This window comes from Salvia miltiorrhiza, unplaced genomic scaffold (assembly GCF_028751815.1).
Source record: "Salvia miltiorrhiza cultivar Shanhuang (shh) unplaced genomic scaffold, IMPLAD_Smil_shh fragScaff_scaffold_101, whole genome shotgun sequence".
NCBI lineage: Eukaryota > Viridiplantae > Streptophyta > Magnoliopsida > Lamiales > Lamiaceae > Salvia > Salvia miltiorrhiza.
In genome coordinates this window covers 285949-307076 of record NW_026651398.1, presented here as the reverse complement: position 1 = coordinate 307076, position 21128 = coordinate 285949, and the positions used below count along the sequence as shown (strand labels likewise).

The window sequence follows — 21128 nt, the reverse complement described above, 5'->3', positions numbered from 1 at the left end:
AATTCATAGCTATTATTAAGCTTCATACATTTGTAAGAACTAATTACACGATATAAGATTTATCCTCATTTCTCTTGAAAGAGAAAATACTTCAATCTCAAAATTTTAAATTTCAAACAAGATTTCAAGAATTTTCAGAAGCCAAAACTACTTAAAAACCTAAACCCAAACCTTCAATTTGGGGAAGAGGTTGGATTTCAGGCGAGGAGACGCGAGGCGATGAATCGGGCAAGGTGTCGGTGGTTGAGCCGGCGGGATGTAGGGCTAGGGCTCAGGGCGGTGGTGGTTGTGCGATGGTTGTTGCCATCGGAGAGAGAGAGGACGGAGCCGCGGCAGTGGATCTAGTTGAAGAGAGAGGAGAGCCGGCGGCGCAAGCTGTTGGTGTGTTCGTCGGCAGCGTAAGGGAGGGCGTGGGAAGGGCGCCGCTGTTGTCGCTGGAATTTCTGGTGGTTCAGTAGATCTAGGTGGCCTAGGAAGGGCGCCGCTGTTGTCGGCGGAATTTCTGGGGGAGTCTTCTTGTTGTGAGGGAGTGGACGGAGGGGCGACGGTGTTCGGCGGTGGCCTTGGCTCGCCGGCGGCGACTTCACCGAGAAGGGGAAGGAGATGGGTGGCGGATTTGGGTGTGTTCCAGAAATGGGGCGGTGGGTTTGGGAGATAATGGGTTAGATAGTTTAGGGTTTCAAGTTTTATAGTGTAATTAGGGTAGGATTAATTAAATGTAATAATACCTTAATTTTTTCCAAAAATAGAATGTGTCTTTATTATTGGGACAACCCAATAAGGAAAGTGTGTCTTCAATAATGGGACGGAGGGAGTATCTTGTAGATCGAATCGTTGCTAACACTAACGGCTTATATTTCCAGTTATTAATTATCTATACTATATTAAAACAGCAGTTTTCAATTAGAAATTGATTTCAAATCAATTTCAAATTGATTTGAGTGGCAATTTTGTAAATTAAAGAGAATTCAAGGTTACAAATTAGATAAAAAAAATATGGAGAAAAACGTGTTACCAAAAAAAAACTGCTTCTAACCACGTTCAATTTTTGAAATAGTATTTATTAGCAAATTCGATATGTATATATATGCAATATCTTATTTGTTAATGAACGAAATTGTCCAATATAGTTAATAAATGCAAATTTATCAAATGATGAATTGGTTGAGCTAGAATTATGGACCTATTACAAATAAGATGTTGAATAAATGCTTAATAATTTGAAATCGAAATTATTCCTATATTTTTTTTTTATTTTAAACTTATTTTGTTAATTTGTAGTTTTTAATGGAATGTTAGTAATTATTGATTTATTTTCTCAATAAAATAAAATTTTGATTATTCATACGAAATGACTAAGGCATAAATTTTGGATGGTAATGGGTTTACCATATTTTATTCCCTAGGTTTTCTATTTTTCTATTACCTTAGTAAAAGTATTACGTAATTAATATAATTTAAATAATTTTATATGTCAATTATACGTGTAAATCTATACTATATTAAAAAGTCAAAATTTCAATTTGAAATCAATTTCAAATTGATTTCAAAATTAAGTGACAAGTTTGTAGTTATAATAAAATTGAAGGTTTATTTGTAAACTATATTTTTTCTTTATATTTTCTTTTTTTGATCTTCTTATTTCTTTTATCTCTTTCTAAAATTGTGAAACTCGGCTAATTATAAAATATTTAATATGCATATCAAAATAAAATTCACGATAAGAGCTTTAATTTGATAAATTTTATATAAATATTTGATTTAAAATGTAAAAGTTATATTCATTTAAATATTAAAATAAACAAAATTCTCTGTAATTTTTTTGAATGAATCTATTTTTTAATTTATTTTTATTTTTATGTCTTTTCGTAATATCAATTTTTATTATTATGAATTCTTATTTATTTTATTTTTTTCAATATTAAAATCAAATATATTCAGTTAAAATTATTTTATATTTATATTTATAAATATAATACTTAAGTTGGTATTAATTAATATAAATTATAAAAATATAAAATCATTTCCCGTGCATTGCACGGGGTGCAAATGCTAGTTATTATATTATACAAGAGTGAAATTTATCTAATTTGATGTAACAATTTTATGTCGGTTCAATATGATCTTGGATATTCTTTGTAATTTTAATTAAAGATACGTGTTACTATCAGTTTGGATACACAGATGATTTGATAGTAGTGGAAAGCCATTTATCGCTATATTGCCAACTTTTGGCACTCTCCAAAGGTCATTTTATCCCTTCTATAATATGGCTATTATTTTCATATCTAAATTTAGCCGATTTTTGGTATCTGAATTCGAACACGGATGGTATTTCATTTTCCGTATAATCGATCAAATTAAATGGATCGGCTATAGGCAATTATAATATCGTAAAAAAAAAAAAATCACCCCTATTTATTTTGATTGTTTCACGTGTTTAAATCTGAAAAATAAACATCAAACTTTAACTAATCAATAATCAAAAATCATTCTTACATTACATTTCACATTTAGCAAAGTTACAAAATATCATAATTCATAGGTGTCAAAAACTCTCAATGACTTTTGCGTTTAGAAACTCATGATTTACATCAACGAGTCTCAAAATAAAACACAACTAACATAACAAAACAGAAAAATGAATCACCACCCAAAATCAAAACTAATAAAAGAAAAAAAAAATCCATCACAAATTTAATAGGTAGTATGTATGTATATATATATATATAATTTATTGTTCGAGTATTAACGGTACTCCCGATATACCCGTCGAAGAATAGATACTATTACTCAATACTAGAAAATTTATTAAGTCTTTCTCCGTTAATTGACATTTTGAACTATAAAGTTTCTAAAATTCGTATTGCGGTTTATAAGTATTTTTTTAATAAATTAATAGTATTAAATAAGATTTATGAGACATTTTGATAAGCCTCAATTTTGTCAACATGTATGTAAATATATATTGTCTTTCAAAAAAAAACATTTAGATATAGTATATTGTAATTGTAATTGTATGCATAATTTGTGTCTGTCTTTTCGCCAAATAATAATACTCCCTCCGTCCACGAAATGAGTACCCATTTGTGGACGGCACGAGTTTTAAGAAATGTATGGAGTGTGGTGTAAATAGTTTAAGGGTCCCACTTTTTGAGTGTATTAATTAAAGAGATGTGTGGGGTACACTTGCCAAAAAGGGAAATGAGTACTCATTTCGTAAACGGACGAAAAAGGAAATATGGGTACTCATTTCGTGGACGGAGGGAGTACTAGTTGTGTGGCTCGCAAAACAAAAACGAAAATACCGAACCGCGAAAGAGGTGGAGCAATGGGCAACTCCGGATCATCCTCCGCCAATCCCCGTTACTCCGCCGCCGCCAGGTTTTCTATCGCTTCTCACTTCTCGCAGCACTTCGGTTTATGCAATTCGAAATAATGCCAACCAATTTTTTCATATTTGCAGAGGTTTTACTCAGAAGGGATTGGAAGATTTGAGATCGCTCCACGCATCGCTTGCAGCTCAGTCTGAAAGTAATGGGGAATACGTTTCTCCTGATGTTTTCAAGGTGCTGTTTCTCCTCTGTTTAGAAACAATTTTTCGATTTCTACGCATATTTCAGGTGATTCGTTTTCTGTAGCTCTTTCTTACTAGTATGAGCTTGCATATGTGATACGTATGTATATAGGCGTATATTGGAATCGATGGGCCTTTGGGCGATAGGATTTTCAATTTGGTGTCGCAGAAACGGAAGGATCAAAAGCTTACTTTTGAAGACCTCGTTATTGCTAAGGTGATTTTGCAGCTTTTGGGGAACTAATTTTCTTTGAAACTTTTGTATGTGGTGTATTATCAATTATGGTAGAAAATGCACACCATCTGAGAGCTTTGCACAGAAGAGAATTATTTATTATTTGATAGTTAAGAACTTCGACGTGTGCCTTGCTTTTTTACAAATGGCTGGTAGTGAGCTTTGCACACAAGACCTTTGGCCTGGGTTACTTTAATACTATGTTAGAATGACTACTTTGTTTGGGGAAGCTTGGTTGATTAATCTAAATGGGAAATGGAAATTGGGGGCATAATGTTGTTTGGCATAAGGGTTCCGGGATTAAAATTGGATAATGATTCACCAATTTCCGTTAACTGCTCTCTCTACAATTGATCTGATTCCCGGAGTGATTCTGTCCTCGGAAAAGCCATTACATGATCCGTTGAAGTACTTGAACCAAGGACCATAAGGGGGAGAATTGATAAATATTGATGCGCGAACAAGGAGCAAAAATGAATTTAAAGGAAATGGGACAGAGGGCAATGTAAATGAAGCTCGATGGAACTGTCCTTTTATCACCTCATGAAGTGCAATGAAACATGGATTAGGAAGATTTTCTTGATTGACAAGTTTCACAAGAAGATATTAATTATTGGATGCTTGTATAGTTTGGTGTTATACATGTATGTTGTAACGCTACTTGCTGGAATTGACTTCTTTAAGTACAATTTTCTTTCTGGTCATTTGAGCTCTATCCATCTGAACACGCGGATGAGTTAAGTTTACGTCCCCTTTGTTTATTTGTTAATAAAACCTAGGTACGAGATGAATCCCCTTTGCAAGCGTTTTCCAAATACAATGTGTTCAATTCCATTTAAACCCACATATGCACCCCCACCTTAGCTTGTCTACTTCCTCTACTTCTTTCCCCTTTTGTGTGTGTGTGGAATGTGGGTGGGAGTGGAGTTATTAGTTTTATCAACCTGTTAAAATGAGTAGAACATAAGTGTTGAGTTTATTCTTGCTTCATATTTAGGGGACGTATGAGAAGGGGACTAAGCAGGAGATTGAAGAGTTCATTTACCAAGTACTAGATGTATCAGATGATGGTATAGTTGGAAGGTGACATATGGAAATTTCTTAATGTAAAGTTATTTTCGTACATAACCATTTTTCTGTTCTAATATGGTATTAAACTTGGTTTCTGCTAGATCTGATCTTGAAGTTGTCTTAACTTCAATGTTTAATAACCTGTTTCATGAAGATGGCTCTGAGCTTAAGCAAATTGAGGCTTTCATCAATGCTGCAAATCTTACTAGTGATAGCATGTCCTTTGAAGATTTCCAGAAATGGTGTGCCCATGTTCCAGTGGTTAGGAAATATCTGGGTTGTTTGTTAATGCCGTCTGATTCAGGTGAGTAGTTCTCTCTCTCTCTCTCAGGGTACGAATTTGTGAATAATAGATCAAAATTGACTGCAATTGTAATTTTTCCTTGTAGTATCCTAGTATTGTCTAATTGAATGTGAAAAACAAGGTTTTCTTTAACTAAAACAATCCTTCATCTTTATACTTTGCATAATACAAGTGATACCTCGATGAGAATCCAGCATGAAAATGTAGTAGGGCAAATAACTTGCAGACAAGCAGTCTGATATAAGACCACTTTAAAGGTAATTGCTGCTGGAAACTCTCACTTCTCCTTTTGCAGGTTCTCGGGTACCGAAATTACTAATTCCAGACAATATTGATCGTGGTCAAATCTTGTTAACAAAGGAATATGCTTGGCATATTGGTGGAGCACTCTCCCAACCTGATCTGGAGGAGTGGAAACTTCTATATCACAGTGGTATTCATGGACAAAGCTTCAACACGTTTTTGGGCCATATGATGTGAGTTGCTTGCTTATGACATCATTTTTTATTTTATTTTTTGCTCATGTATACAGTCATAATGTATACATAGGTCTACATTTTTGTTACATGTCCCAAAGGATGCGTGCATAGGTGTACATATGTTAAGGGACTTTAATTGCGGCATGACTCATCCAATTAGGTTTTGTATTGAGACCTAATATTTCCACATGCATGCGTACCTATCCCATGACTCTGATGTGATTATATGAAAGGCATAAGTTTGCTTGTTTATCATATCATTGTTGAAGTTTTGAAGAGGGTGAAGGCTAAAAGCTGTGTATTTCTGTGTCGGTTTCTAGGTTGCCACTTCTATCTTTTACTAGGGATGGAATGGGTAACTATTCAAATTAATCTGCAGAAAAGCACCCACACTATTGGTCATCAAAGATAAAGAAGGTTGCATCTATGGAGGCTATGCTTCTCAGCCATGGGAAAGACATTCTGACTTCTATGGGGATATGAAATCTTTTCTCTTTCAGTTATACCCCAAAGCAGCAATTTTCCGACCAACTGGAGCGAACCATAATTTACAATGGGTAAGTATTTGAATTCTTCCGTAGTGAATAAGTGTAGCACCATATATAACATGGGGTACGTAATACATACACTGAACATGAACATGAACTGTAACATGAGCGGGTTTCTCGTTCTCATAATACATACACTGTGTTTCAATGATGGTCCCGCTACAAAATCCCTTGTGTATGCAGTTTGCTGTAGGTTTCAGTTCGGAGACCATTCCTAATGGCATTGGTTTTGGAGGCAAAACAAACCATCTCGGATTGTTCATATCAGCAAATTTTGATCAGGGCCACACCTTCGAGTGCACTACATTTGGCAGCCCATCCTTGTCCAAAGCCACCCGAATATATCCTGAGACAATCGAATGCTGGGGCGTAGTTCCGGAAGCAGGAGAAGATAGGCCCGATGCTCTTCAAGGCACAGTGCTCGAAAGGTTTAAGGAGGATCGCCATATGCTTAATATGGTCGGGATTGCAAATTCAAGCTCATAGGTCTTTCAGACTTATCGCTTATTTGTCTTTAGATGCCAAAGCTAATCTGTTTCTTCTGCTCAAGGCATCTTAGTGTTGGAGACCATATTTTCACAGAGGATAAAACTTTACGCTGTACTAATACTAGATAGATTTATGAGCATCCACATCCATTTTGCATCCACCATATGTGTGATTTTGTATAACTGACTCGTGTGTTTTCGGCCAATAAAGTTTCGGCATGATGCATTTTGTAAGAAATTTTGGGTTTTACCCAGAAGTTACAAGCTTCTTAGCCAACTCTTCCAACTTTGCTAAAATGAAATTTACTTATCACCTATAAAACTAACGTCAGTTTCGTAACATTGACATTGCCCGTAATTGGATAATAAGTTGAATCTTACTAGATTTTAGTCAAATGAAATGGGCAAAATCATATTCTGATGTCGAAAAAAAACTCCATACAGCAGTGAACATGGAATTAAAACAATGTTATTAGTCCGTGTTAAATCTAAATCGGATCCTGTTCTTTAACGTTATGAAATTATAAATATTTTCGAACAATATTTTGTTGTTTCTAAAAAAATTAGTAGAAAATAAATCGTAGTAGTAAACATACACATCATCGGGGAGCGGTATTAAAATTTAAAAAGTGAAAATAACATTTCAAGTTGAAAATCCAAACTTGCATCTACAGATTTAGGTTTCAATTAGATTCGAGCTGATCTGAAATTGAACAAATATCAACGGCATAAAATGTGTTTTGGGCAATACATCTTGAAAAGGTTATCATTTTTTTGTTCAGGTATTTTATGCAACCATGTCCTCAAATGCAAGGAAAAATATATAATTACAACCCATTCGAGAACTTAATTTGTTAAAACGGCTTTAATTCGAGAACTAAAATACAAAACATTAAATCAATTGTTAAAGTTCGAAGCAGGCAGCATTAACACAGTTTGATTCTACATAATTTATTGGCTTCCAACTTTGAACATTTGCAAGTATGATTAAAAAAGTTCATTATAATTAAATTATTGACGAGGGTTTTAATATGCGTTGAGGAAGAAGGGTCAAACAATTTTCGTGACACTGAATCTAGAAAGGCTATATCAAGAAAGTAACTAATAACTGAAGAAATAAAATTCACGCAACAACAGCAATCACAAATGTAAACCTCAAAATACTAGTATTTCAACAATATAATTTCATATTTGCGCACAACTTCACCATAAGAAAGTTTAATTCATCTAACAAACTTCAAAATCTCAAAGTAGCATCAACAATGTTTAAAACGAAAACGAACAATTATCCATTATCCAAAAAAGCACAATAAAGAAGGAGACGCGAAAAACATTAAATAAAACTTAATTCTAAAAACCTCTCAGTATCGCCTCGTACCGGTTCCGCGGCCGTAGCTCACCTGCGGCGCGGCGCCCATGGCTCCATCGTCCTCTCTGAGAACGACACCGGGCAGATCCTTCATTCCGAGCGACTCGAGCAAGTCGACGGTCTCCTGATCGACCTCGATGCGGTCGATCTTAATGGCGGACTCGTCGGGGACGAAGTCCATGCGGCGCTCGCGCTCCTCCTCCTGCAGCTTGAGCGAGATACCACGCACCGGCCCCTTCTGGATACGCTTCATCAGGTGGGTGGAGAATCCGGCGATCTTGTTGCGGAGACGCTTGGACGGGATGATGGCGACCTCCTCCAGAATCTTCTTGTTGGTGTGGAAATCCAGCGTCATCTTCGCGTAGTAGCGCTCGATGACCTGCCTCGAGGACTTCTTCACGGTCTTGGTGCGGACACGACCCATTTTTTCGCGGCGGTGCTGTGAATGTGTGGTGGCGCTGCGGCGGGAGATGAGAGAGTGAAGCGCTGCTAGGGTTTGCGATGGGGATTTTGCGGTTGGTTGTGGATTTATATATAAGGGAGATGGGAGTTACCAAGGGTTTAGCATTGGGTGCCCGTATTTTATGTTTATTTCAAAATAGCCCATGAGTTTAGAGTTTTCGAGAAAAGGCTCAAGGTAGGAAAATTGCGGGGTTTTTTAATGCCTACCAATTTCAAGCCCAAATAGAATTCACAAACGATCATGATTGTTAACTCAATATTCTAACCCAATTTCAGCCCAAATGGAATTCAACTCAACATTCCAACCCAATTTCTCAGCATCCTTTTTCTTTCATATAATTAGGCAGAGATTTAGTGTATTACATTTAATGTCTCACTTTATATGTTATTTTCAATTTATTTATTTATATATTTTTCCTCTAATTTCAAATTTATATGCTTTAATTTTATTTATGATTATTAACTAAGGTTTATTCCATCTGACTAAAATATATAATTATTTTTTATCATTTAATTTCACTTTCATTAACTAATAGTAGGTTGATAAATTAAAAGTATGATATATAGTTTTTCAAAATTTAATTTTTTGACATCTAGTATTATAATAAATTTTATTTTTATAAAAATATTATTAAAATAATAATTCTAAGAGTGAGACATAGTGATACACATAAAATTATGAGACAATAGATCTCATATTGCTTGATACATACATAGAACGAATGATATTATAGATTATTCACTTACATTAAATTCATCCAAAAAATAAATTAAGTATTTTAAAAATATACAAGTAATCGTAATAGTAATTGACAGACGTTTTAAAATAGAGAAATTAATTGATGATGATGGAATTAGGGATTCTCTTTTCTTATAAGGAATGCTCAAATAAGACCCACTAAGTCCATTTAAGGCCCAAATATATAAGTTCATACACGATTGTAATTAATATGTTATATTCATATTTTTTAAATACTCTTGTAGGTTTAAAACCACATGTATCAAATTTGAAGACTAAAGTCAGATTTAAATATAATACAAAGACACTAAACATACTTGAAGATTTATCAAATCTTACCCTATTGACATATTAAAGGATAGAAAATATATGTAATTTTAACTCGGTCATTTAGACTAAGTACTAGTATTATTTTTTTTCTTTTTGATATGCGTGTTTTTCAGTAGATCGTTTAGGGTTGAGCATAAACCGAACCGGACCGAAAAAACCAACTAAACCGACCAATTTTGGTTCGATTCGGTTTTGGGTTTTCTGGTTCGATTTTTAGAGTAAAAAACCGATGCTATGTCGGTTCGGTTTCATAATTTTGGTTCAGTTATTAATCGAACCGAACCGATACTTAATATATATATTATTATATATTTTATATTAGTAAAACTAAAACCCTAGTCTATTTCTCATTCCCCCCAAACTGGTGCTTTGCGCCGCGCGCCTCCCCTCCCCTCCCTTTCAAAATCGAAACCCTAGACTCTAGTCTCCTCCCTCCCAGTCCCAGCTGCGCCTCCATTCTCCACATTGCACAGTCGACGCTTCTCTGAACGGCGACCTCCCCCACCGCCTCCATTCTCCGCGCCGCTTCTCTTCCAGGGCGAGCAGACCAGCACAGCTTGCACGGCAGCCGTGACTCACGAGCAGACACGCCGGCAGCCGCTCGCGTCTGACTTCTCCAGACTCCAGCACGAGCCGACCGGTTTCTCCTCCGCCAGACTGCCGCTGGAGCTTGACGCAGACCTCCCCCAGCTGGAGCTTGATGTTTGGTAAATTTGGGACTTGTTTAGGATTTATTTGTTAAGGACTTGGAATTGATGTTGTTTAATTGTTTAGTATTTTAATTTATGCAATTTTAGCGACTTTTTTAGTGAATTTGAGCAGATTTTTACACATGTTTTCGAAGATTACTGGCTGTTTTTTAAAGAAATTGGCAGATTTATTGTTTAAAAAAGAAAAAAAAATGTCGGTCGGTTCGGTTCTGGTCGGTTTTTAAGGTACAGTCGGTTTGGTTCGGTTCGCCTACTTCCAAGATCGGTTCGATTTCGGTTTCTTCCAAATGGGTCGGTTCGGTTCGGTTTTGAACCGATGCTCAGCCCTAGGATCGTTCTTTTTTTTTTTTTTTAATTTGGGGGAGTTGGGGAGGGGGAGGAGTGGGATTTGAACCCGGGACCTCACTATTCACACACAGTATGTCGCACTGTTCGGTGTCCCTTTAGGAACAATCGTTCTTAATAATAGTAATAATTATTACAATTAAATTTAATTTATATTTTTTAAAAATTTAAATCAAATTATATTTTTCAACTCGTAAATCAAATGAGATCATCGTGATAGAATTTGATCCATTTTGATTTTTATGGTTTAAAGCTGAAACTTGAAAGTCAGAAAACACTGCAAATCGCGATTTAATTGCGTGTGTGATTGTAATGTTGCCATTCTCGACGCCGAAGCAGCTAACCCTCGCCATCTGCGGTTTTCTCACCGGCATCGCCTGCATCGCCGTCGGGGCCCATCTCTCTTTCTCCAATATCGCTCCTCAGCAGGCCCGAGTCCAGGCCCGCAACGAATACGTCAAAGCTCGTCTCAGAAAACTCTTCCAAGATTAACCCCTAAAATCTGCTCTTTTTGGTATTTTTCCCCACTTCATTCACTTTTACGCTTACAATTTCACAATCGCGCTGAAAGTTAGACTGTTTGGATTTGATGTGTAGCCGATCGCTGTCTCGACGCTGTTTGAGCTAGTTTATCGGAATTTTATCTCGTAATTTGATTGCTTTCTGTGTCCATTTGGATTGTGCATAATCTTTTGTTTCTTTTCTGGTATTTGTATGTCTAATTTTATTTGGAACGTGTGTGGAACTATGAAATGAAAAGATTTGATATTATGTTAGAAACAATTAGGAGATATTTACTGTTTAGGATTGATAATATAGATGATCGACAGATTGAGTATTTCGATCCTCGTCACTAGGATTTCTCCAATCCTACCATGTCTAATATGAATCAAGCAAGTTAGCTCAAATTATAGAGGGTATTAGGATATCCAAAGTTCCATATTGATAGACAATACAATACTAGTAACCTATACTATTTTCATCTCTCTAGGCTAATCTTCAATATTAAACGACCCTTGGGGGTTTAGATGCAGCATTGATCAACAATTAGTGAGTTGATTGCGTGACTCACTTGCCATCATTTGCTTAGGAAGTCGGAGAAAGAATCTAATCTAGTTGAATTAGGAACAGATAGTGCATTGGATGAAGGAAAGCTTTGGACTTAACTGTTTTTGCTTAGTGCAAATTGTAATTAAGAATTTTCTTCTGTCACCCTAAACTCCTTGAAACTGCCATTTAGAAGGATCAACAGTTAATGTGGGCATTTCACCTGAGAGATTGGCTAGGTTAGGAGCATTAGATTTAGATAGTTAAAGATTCAACCTCCCTAGTCATGCTAGGTTTATAAAAGTATCTACGTTGATACCAGATAGCCAAAGACGAGTGATCTCAGCAGTTGGTGCTTCCTGTTAACTCAATTTTGTGCATTATGGGTTTTAAAATGTTCTTCTTTAAGAGAACACTTTCATATTTTCTTTGCTTAAAAGGCGTCACTGGGAGATACCTGAATGTGAACCATCTCTTTCTTGCTTTCCTCTTTATTCAATAATCAATCAGAGGAAAGAAAGTACATAACTTGCTGATTAGTTTGAGTTTCCCTTGGAGCGATCAGTTTTTCATCTTCAGTTTCTTTGAATTTGGCAGAAGAGTATCTTGAAAGTAACTTCTTTTCAGATGGAGGCTACAGTAAACTTTCTTATGGTATCTGAACGAGAGTGTTTTATTACGTGATGATTTTGGATATGCCACCACATCATTTAGCTGGTTTCAATGCTGTCTTGTTTGAAGACACTGCCACCACCATCAACAACCAGTTATTATTCTTCCCCTGGTCCACAAGGTAAACTTCCATAACTCTTCCCGAGTCCCATTAATAAGGAAAAGTTTAAGACATAAATAGACAGAAAACTATTCAGCCCCAGTTTTTTGTTAAGACACCTCGAACATCAAAAGATGCAAGAAGCAGGATTCTGAGACCAAAATTAGTAGAAGATAATGAAAGAAAACACTATCCCTTATGCCTTATCCCTTCAACCAACCAACCAAGTCAAGGAAAACCATTCAATAGGGTTATCAGTACACTGAAATCACTTTTGTTTCTTTCTAAACATCTTTTCTGATACATTCCGCTCATTTAATTATCATCTGACTTTGTAAATCATAACTCAGGTGATTCAGTTGAGAATACCCCAAGGTCAAGTGCTCAACCCTCTCAAACTATTGACCTTACTCGAGAATACACTCTTGCAGTCCAAACAAGTTCGTATGGTGAGATTCGCAGAACCTTTGACCAAGACAGCTCTTTTGACCAAACTGTAGATAGTGGAGATTTGGACGGCATTGAGGGAGGTCAGTTGTTGGAACAGGTTCTTCAACCAAGCCGTGAGTGTGTTCAAGAGACACTTTCCATTATTAGGCCCAGCCCACTTACTGATCTTGTTGCTACGTACTTTGAACATAGTGAGCAAACTTCCCGTTTATGCTTCCTTCTCTACCAGAAAGTCCGCCAGGCTCGCCTCGCATATGCTCCTATACACGATCTTCTTGATGACCTTCCTCTGGAGTTTGATTCAGACTCATATTCCCTCCCTGATTCCCAGTGCAACTTGGCATATAATGTCTTTCTCCAGTTTGATTGTCTTGAAAATCCCTTCCTCTCTCATGCTTCACAGAACTTTGATGATATGCGCCAGCGCTTCTCCCAGCTCACTCATGAGCTTGATCATCATCCAGTAAAGCCAAGGTCAAGGGTTCATCTCCCACACTTTCGTTCAGCAGGATCTGCCTTCTGTTTGATTGCAGCTGCTGTTGGTGTGGCCATAACAGCCGTAGCAATAGCTACCCATGCTCTAGTTGCCCTTGCTGGAAGCCCTTTATGTTTTGCTCTTTTCCCTTATAATATGATTAAGAAAGAAAGGGGTAACCTTGTTCAGCTTGATGAGGCATCAAGAAGTGCTTATGTATTGCTCAGAGATCTAGATACCATTGATCGCCTGGTTGCCCATCTACTTGCTGATGTTGAAAACGACAAGTTCTCTATTCATCATGCACTGGAGAGGGACATGGACAAGTATCTCATTCAGGAGATACTGAAGCAGCTCCGGAGAAACCGTCCAAGTTTTATGGAACGCCTTGCATATCTCGAGGACAATTTGTTTCTGTGTTTTGCTGCAATAAATCGGACCAGATCACGAATTCTTCAAAAACTGCATCAACTTCCTGACTGATTGCACCAGAGCAAGATAAAACTGTCTAGGAAGGTTTTCGTGACACCACTACTCATGCCAATGGCCCTAGTATTGGTCTGTGCCAACTGCACAGGCTTCGCCTCACGGAAAAACTTGTGGTGTGTCATGAGTCTAGTTTTGTATCAGGTGAATATCGAGGAACCAGCTTCCATCTGCCTAGCACTGATCTTCTGATTTCGCAGAACACTTTGAATGTGATGATAGATTCCACTTGAATATCAACTTATGATATTGTACTGTGTAGGACAGCATGGCTGCCGTTTCACGTGCAAGATTTTGATTACAAAACTTACTGCAGGAGAACCTCAAGAAGATCTATGAACCTATTCTGCCAGCATGTTGCAGCTCATCTAGGTTGGAGAAATGATGATTTTATTAATACAGTTTTGGAAGTTGGTTGTTAGTCTGCGAACCTGATTGTCTCGACGCGGTGTTGTGGAGAGATTATTGCTTTGTGGACTTCCCCTTTCGAAGGTGTGCATTATCAGTTATGCAAATAACATATTCAAGACCAGTTTTGTAGCATTCCTTAATGATAGATAGGTTAGATTCATCTCTTCTTTTTCAAGCACACTTTGATAATATTGGCCATTTTTCTGTTTCACATGATGAATAGGCACGATTCTTGAAATTCTAGCAATAGGTCTGAAATTGTAGTTGAAGACTTTGATTCGAAATAAATGGTTAAAGTTATTTGGGACCATTTTAATACGCAATTACGATGGTGCATATTTATTATGACATGTGATAACCTGATTCATATGATGGTGCAGTTGATTCACTTCTGAGTAGTTTTCTCAAATTTATTTTATGATAATTCATTTCTAACCATTTTGAATTATTCATTGATTTCTCGAAATTATTTAGCCCCAGATATATATGTATTTTGGCTGCTATTGTTTTCGTGCATGATGTTTAAACAGTTGGATGAGTTGGTGACATGCTGGTAAACGAGTAAATGAAATAAGAGGGAGAAATTATCCACGATCAAACCATACATAATTATTGAGACGAATCGGAGTTAATTTTAGACGCTGTCATTAATAATATTGTTACATAAGTCATTATATTTTGCGATTCGGTTTCGAAATATCAAATCCACATATAGTGCTGTCAAATTATTATTATTATTATTTAATGAATAAACATAATTTTATTGGACACAAACTAAAATATATTTATGCTTGGCCAATATATTCCTTGTTTCTTCTCATCCCAACACCTCTTTTCTTCAAAAGGTAATGGAACTTTTTCTCTAGAAGTACTCTCAACTTCCCAAATGAGAATTGCAAAGATTTTAAGAAATTCATGGAACATGTGTAAGTGAAATAATGATTTCATTTTTGTCATGATTGAATTGTATGGGATATACTTATTAAAAGTAACTGACGGATCCAACATGAGGCCTTGGGGGTACAGCTATGTTGAAATATAAATAAACTTGATTTTTAAATAAAGATATTTGTGTAGAAATGTCTAGAATATAAGAGAAGGATTAAAGAAAATAAAGAAATAGGAAATGAGCATGTGTGGAATTGTCTAGATTAGGAATTATCTAGAATAAGCTAAGCTTTTACCAACTTAAGTCGGTTAAGTGGATTAACCGACCTTTTCCACTATATATACATATGTAATACTTGTTTAGTGAGAGATAAGTGTGAAGAAAAGTTGAATTAAAAGTTTAAGAAGTCAAGCTCTTTTTACACGTCCACACACATACACATTAATATATTAAAGCTTCTTCACTACAAATTCTCATTCTCCAAAAATAAACTCCTACATCGATTTGCTTATATTCTCTCATATATATATTTTAAATTTCCAACAGAGTGGTATCAGAGCCACAAGATTCTACTTGTTGTATGGCGAATTTACAATCGTTTCAAGTCCCCATGCTCAACAAGAGCAACTTCGACAATTGGAGCATCAAGATGAAGGCACTATTAGGAGCCCACGACGTTTGGGAGATCGTGGAGAACGGCTACGAAGAGCCGCAGGACGAAGCCGCACTATCCCAACAACAAAAGGATAGATTGCGAGACGCGAGAAAGAGAGACAAGAAGGCTCTCTGTCTCATTTATCAGGCGCTAGGGGACGATGATTTCGAAAAAATCTCGAATGCAAGCACCGCCAAAGAAGCGTGGGAGAAGCTCCAGAACGCGTGCAAAGGAGCGGAGCAAGTAAAAAAGGTACGACTTCAAACTTTAAGAGGAGAGTTTGAGTCATTACATATGAAAGAGTCCGAATCGATTTCGGATTATTTTTCAAGAGTCTTGGCGGTGTCTAATCAAATGAAAAGAAATGGTGAAAAATTGGAGGATGTTAGAATTATGGAGAAAATATTGCGGTCACTAACCCCAAAGTTTGAGCACATTGTGGTGACAATCGAAGAAACTAAAAATTTGGAGGAGATGACGATCGATCTCTTGTTGGGGTCGCTGCAAGCATATGAGGAGAAGCAAAAGAAGAAGCAAGAAATTTCAGAGCAACTTTTAAAGTTGCACGTAAGCCCGAAAGAGAAAGAAGAAGGTCCGAGCAATGGCTATGGACAGTCCGGGAGAGGACGTGGCCAAGCGCAAGATCGAGGAAGAGGTCGTGGACGAGGACGAGGAGGCTTCGTCAACAGTAGTGAAAGAAAGGAGTTTACAAATTGTCGGGGAAGGAGCAACCCGCAGTCGAGGTACGATAAATCTTCGATAAAGTGTTATAATTGCCATAAATTTGGGCACTATGCTTCCGAGTGCAGAAGTGAAAAAGTAAGGATTGAAGAGAAGGCCAATTACGCCGAAAGCACAAATCAAGATATTGGTAGTGTGCTTCTGGCATATAAAGGAGAAGCTGGAAGAGATGACACGTGGTACCTCGACACCGGTGCTAGCAATCACATGTGCGGGAAGAGAAACATGTTCGTGGAGCTCGATGAATCGGTAAGCGGCAATGTCTCCTTTGGTGATGAATCTAAAATTCCAGTTAAAGGAAAAGGGAAAATTTTAATTCGCTTGAAGAATGGAAATCATGAATTTATTTCCAACGTTTATTACGTGCCCAATATGAAAAATAATATCTTGAGTTTGGGACAACTCTTAGAGAAAGGTTATGATATTCACATGAGAGATTATAACCTTTCAATAAGAGATGGCAAAAATAATCTTATTGCCAAGGTGCCAATGTCTAAAAATAGAATGTTCTTATTGAATATTCGAAATGACGTGGCAAAATGCCTGAAAGCGTGTTACCAAGATAAGTCTTGGTTGTGGCATCTTCGGTTTGGGCACTTAAATTTTGGCGGTTTGGAGTTGCTGTCAAAGAAAGAGATGGTGAGAGGACTACCATCCATCAAACATCCCGATCAACTCTGCGAAGGTTGTCTACTCGGGAAGCAGTTCAGAAAGCCATTCCCAAAGGAGTCAAGCTCAAGAGCTCAAAAGCCACTGGAGTTGATTCATGCTGACGTGTGTGGGCCGATAAATCCAAGCTCCCTCGGTAAAAATAATTATTTTCTGCTCTTCATTGATGATTTTTCTAGAAAAACGTGGGTATATTTCTTGAAGCAGAAGTCAGAAGTATTTGATGCTTTCAAGAAATTCAAAGCTGCCGTCGAGAAGGAGAGCGGACGACAAATCAAGGCCCTGAGGTCCGATCGAGGCGGAGAATTCACGTCAAGGGAGTTTCTAGAATTCTGCGAAGCAAATGGAATTCGGCGGCCCCTGACAGTTCCGAGATCCCCCCAACAAAATGGAGTGGCGGAAAGAAAAAATAGGACAATCATGGAGATGGCGAGGAGCATGCTAAAGACGAAGAATCTGCCTAAAGAGTTTTGGGCCGAAGCAGTGGCGTGCGCGGTGTACCTATCCAACCGATCGCCGACAAGGAGCGTGTGGGGAATGACTCCACAAGAAGCCTGGAGCGGGAGAAAGCCAGGAATTTCCCACCTAAAGGTATTTGGAAGTAAAGCCTACGTGCATGTACCAGATGAGAGAAGGAAGAAGCTCGATGATAAAAGTGAAGCATTCATCTTTATCGGGTACGACTCTAACTCTAAAGGCTATAAGTTATATAATCCAAATACCAAGAAAACAGTGATAAGTCGAGACGTGGAGTTCGACGAAGAAGGAGTCTGGGATTTCAGCTCCAACGGTGACTTCACCTACATCCCACAGTTAGAAGAACAAAGAGCAGAAGAGCAAGTTGGAGAAGTCCAACAAGAGCCAGTGACTCCACCAGCTTCACCAGTGCCAGTCACTGAAGACTCGCCACCATCTTTCTTAAATGAAAGAGCCACACCACGAGCAAGGAGTTTGGGCGAGATATATGAGGATACTGAAAGGTTAGAAGATCTTACCTTATTTTGCCTATTTGCTGATTGTGAGCCTGTTAGCTTTGAAGAAGCAGCAGATAGTGAAAATTGGCGAGTCGCGATGGATGAAGAGATCAAGGCCATAAAGAAGAATGATACGTGGGAGCTCGTGGCACTACCGAAAGGGCACAAGGCTATTGGAGTCAAGTGGGTGTATAAAGTTAAGAAGAATTCCAAGGGTGAAGTGGAAAGATATAAAGCAAGGCTGGTTGCAAAAGGATATAGCCAAAGAGCTGGAATTGATTATGATGAGGTATTTGCTCCTGTTGCTCGCTTAGAAACTATCAGACTAATACTCTCTCTTGCAGCCCAAAATAGATGGAAGATTTATCAAATGGATGTCAAGTCAGCCTTCTTGAATGGATATATAGACAAAGAAGTCTATATCAAGCAGCCAATGGGCTACGAGGTAAAAGGGCAAGAAGATAAAGTCTTGAAGTTAAAGAAAGCCCTATACGGACTAAAGCAAGCACCAAGGGCATGGAATAGCAGGATCGATAAGTACTTGGAGGAGAATGGTTTCACCAAATGCCCTCACGAGCATGCTCTCTACGTAAAAGCCAATGGAGGAGAAGTCTTAATTGTGTGCTTGTATGTAGATGATTTGATTTTCACAGGAAATAATCCAAAGATGATTGAGGAGTTCAAGAAGGCCATGTCAAAGGAGTTCGAGATGACAGACATTGGGCTGATGGCGTACTATCTCGGCGTGCAAGTCAAGCAACTCGAAGATGGGATCTTCATCACACAAGAAGGATACGCCAAGGAAATCCTCAAGAAGTTCAAGATGGAGGGCTGCAAAGCAATCAACACGCCAGTGGAATGCGGGATCAAATTATCCAAGAATGATGGAGGAGAAAAGTGGACCCGACATTGTTCAAGAGCTTGGTTGGAAGTTTACGGTACTTAACTTGCACAAGGCCGGATATTCTTTATGCGACAGGACTCGTAAGTCGCTATATGGAAAATCCAACCACTACGCATTTTAAGGCGGCAAAGAGAATTCTTCGCTACCTCAAAGGTACGCTCAACTATGGCCTGTTCTATTCATGTACTGATGATTATAAGCTTGTTGGGTATAGTGATAGCGATTGGGCCGGAGACAATGACGATCGCAAGAGTACAAGCGGTTTCGTATTTTTCATGGGAGACACTGCTTTCACGTGGATGTCAAAGAAGCAACCCATAGTCACTCTATCAACATGTGAAGCTGAATATGTGGCTGCCACATCCAGTGTTTGCCATGCAGTTTGGCTCAGAAGCCTATTAATGGAGCTCGGATGGCCACAAAAGGAGCCAACAACTATTTGCGTGGATAATAAGTCAGCAATCGCGCTCTCAAAGAATCCGGTGTTTCATAATCGAAGCAAGCATATTGACACCCGCTTCCACTACATCAGAGAATGCATCGCAAAGAAGGAGGTTCAAGTGGAATACGTGAAATCACAAGATCAAGTTGCAGACATCTTCACAAAGCCACTTAAGCATGAAGATTTTATCAAGCTGAGAAGTTTGCTCGGAATGACAAATCAAGTTTAAGGGGGAGTGTTGAAATATAAATAAACTTGATTTTTAAATAAAGATATTTGTGTAGAAATGTCTAGAATATAAGAGAAGGATTAAAGAAAATAAAGAAATAGGAAATGAGCATGTGTGGAATTGTCTAGATTAGGAATTATCTAGAATAAGCTAAGCTTTTACCAACTTAAGTCGGTTAAGTGGATTAACCGACCTTTTCCACTATATATACATATGTAATACTTGTTTAGTGAGAGATAAGTGTGAAGAAAAGTTGAATTAAAAGTTTAAGAAGTCAAGCTCTTTTTACACGTCCACACACATACACATTAATATATTAAAGCTTCTTCACTACAAATTCTCATTCTCCAAAAATAAACTCCTACATCGATTTGCTTATATTCTCTCATATATATATTTTAAATTTCCAACAAGCTATACCTAAAAATAAATATTTGTAATATTATTTGATAATAATTTCCAATTAATAGTAATATTTTTAGTATTTTGTACCCCTAAAAGGTTTAAAATCTTCCTATAATTTAATGCTCTTTTTCACTTTTTCATTTTTCTCATTACAAACACGGGCAAAGAACATGTTGTGGATGAAAAAGGTGGTGTTTGTGACTTGGATCTCACCTCTTTATAGTTATATACTCATTTTTCACACCCCCAAATTTGAAATCCTGGATCCGCCATTGCTAAAAATGGAGATGAATACTTATTTGAGAGACGAACTAAAAAGAAAATATGAGTATTCATTCAAAGAGGAAGGAAATACTCCCTTCATCCATTAAAAGTGGTCTGTATTCCATTTTGGGTCGTCTCATTATAAGTGATCTGTTTTTATAAATTGAAAATTTTAACCCTTAAAAAAATGTAGGCCCTACCACTTTTAACCAATGCATACATTCTCCTTAATTCTCGTGCTGAAAAGTTTTGAGCCACTTATAGTGGGACGGAGGGTGTAATATTTAAGAAAGTAACAAAAGTATTCTAGAAAATTAACTTTATATGGACATATTCCGAAACTCATATGTAATAGGAATACATAATATATATGTCATGCATACGCCCTAAACACTAAGTGCTTGTTTGGTTCAAGTAGAGAAATGGAAAGATAATTAAATTAATTAAAATGGAGGAATGATAACAATAACTGTTATTTTTATTGAGTGTTTGGTTCAATAATGGAAATGAATCACTAGTAATAAATTCTCTTCTTTTTATTTCTTTTCTATTTGAGAAGTAACAAATTGAGTGATTTAGTTGCTCTTAAGTAAAAGTAATGATTAACTTATTATTCAAACCAGACAATAATAATAAATTCAATTAATTGAATCACTTT

At 37.1% G+C, this 21128-nt stretch overlaps 3 protein-coding genes across 8 annotated transcripts; 2 read left to right on the top strand and 1 right to left on the bottom strand.

Moving 5' to 3' along the window:
- The first annotated feature begins 3245 nt into the window (after positions 1 to 3245).
- Positions 3246 to 6940, top strand: LOC131002294 (uncharacterized). Its single transcript, XM_057928794.1, has 8 exons — positions 3246 to 3384; positions 3467 to 3569; positions 3690 to 3794; positions 4810 to 4895; positions 4985 to 5187; positions 5483 to 5663; positions 6046 to 6223; positions 6398 to 6940. The coding sequence occupies exons 1-8, from the start codon at positions 3332 to 3334 to the stop codon at positions 6698 to 6700; spliced, it is 1212 nt and encodes a 403-aa protein (XP_057784777.1). The 5' UTR covers positions 3246 to 3331; the 3' UTR covers positions 6701 to 6940.
- A 964-nt stretch (positions 6941 to 7904) lies between these two features.
- LOC131002293 (40S ribosomal protein S17-like) lies at positions 7905 to 8698 on the bottom strand. Its single transcript, XM_057928792.1, has one exon. The coding sequence runs from the start codon at positions 8493 to 8495 to the stop codon at positions 8064 to 8066; it is 432 nt and encodes a 143-aa protein (XP_057784775.1). The 5' UTR covers positions 8496 to 8698; the 3' UTR covers positions 7905 to 8063.
- Positions 8699 to 10866: 2168 nt separating this feature from the next.
- Positions 10867 to 14608, top strand: LOC131002291 (UPF0496 protein At3g19330-like). 6 transcript variants are annotated; one of them, XR_009094240.1, is made up of 4 exons: positions 10873 to 11171; positions 12302 to 12497; positions 12827 to 14031; positions 14204 to 14608. XR_009094240.1 is itself a non-coding variant. In XM_057928791.1 (3 exons), the coding sequence occupies exons 2-3, from the start codon at positions 12428 to 12430 to the stop codon at positions 13882 to 13884; spliced, it is 1128 nt and encodes a 375-aa protein (XP_057784774.1). In that variant the 5' UTR covers positions 10867 to 11171; positions 12332 to 12427; the 3' UTR covers positions 13885 to 14608. The 6 variants fall into 6 exon arrangements, 2 of the variants coding, with proteins under 2 accessions (XP_057784774.1, XP_057784773.1); XR_009094239.1 differs by having other exon boundaries at positions 14150 to 14608; XR_009094242.1 differs by having other exon boundaries at positions 10876 to 11171; positions 12332 to 12497.
- The last annotated feature ends 6520 nt before the right edge of the window (positions 14609 to 21128 follow it).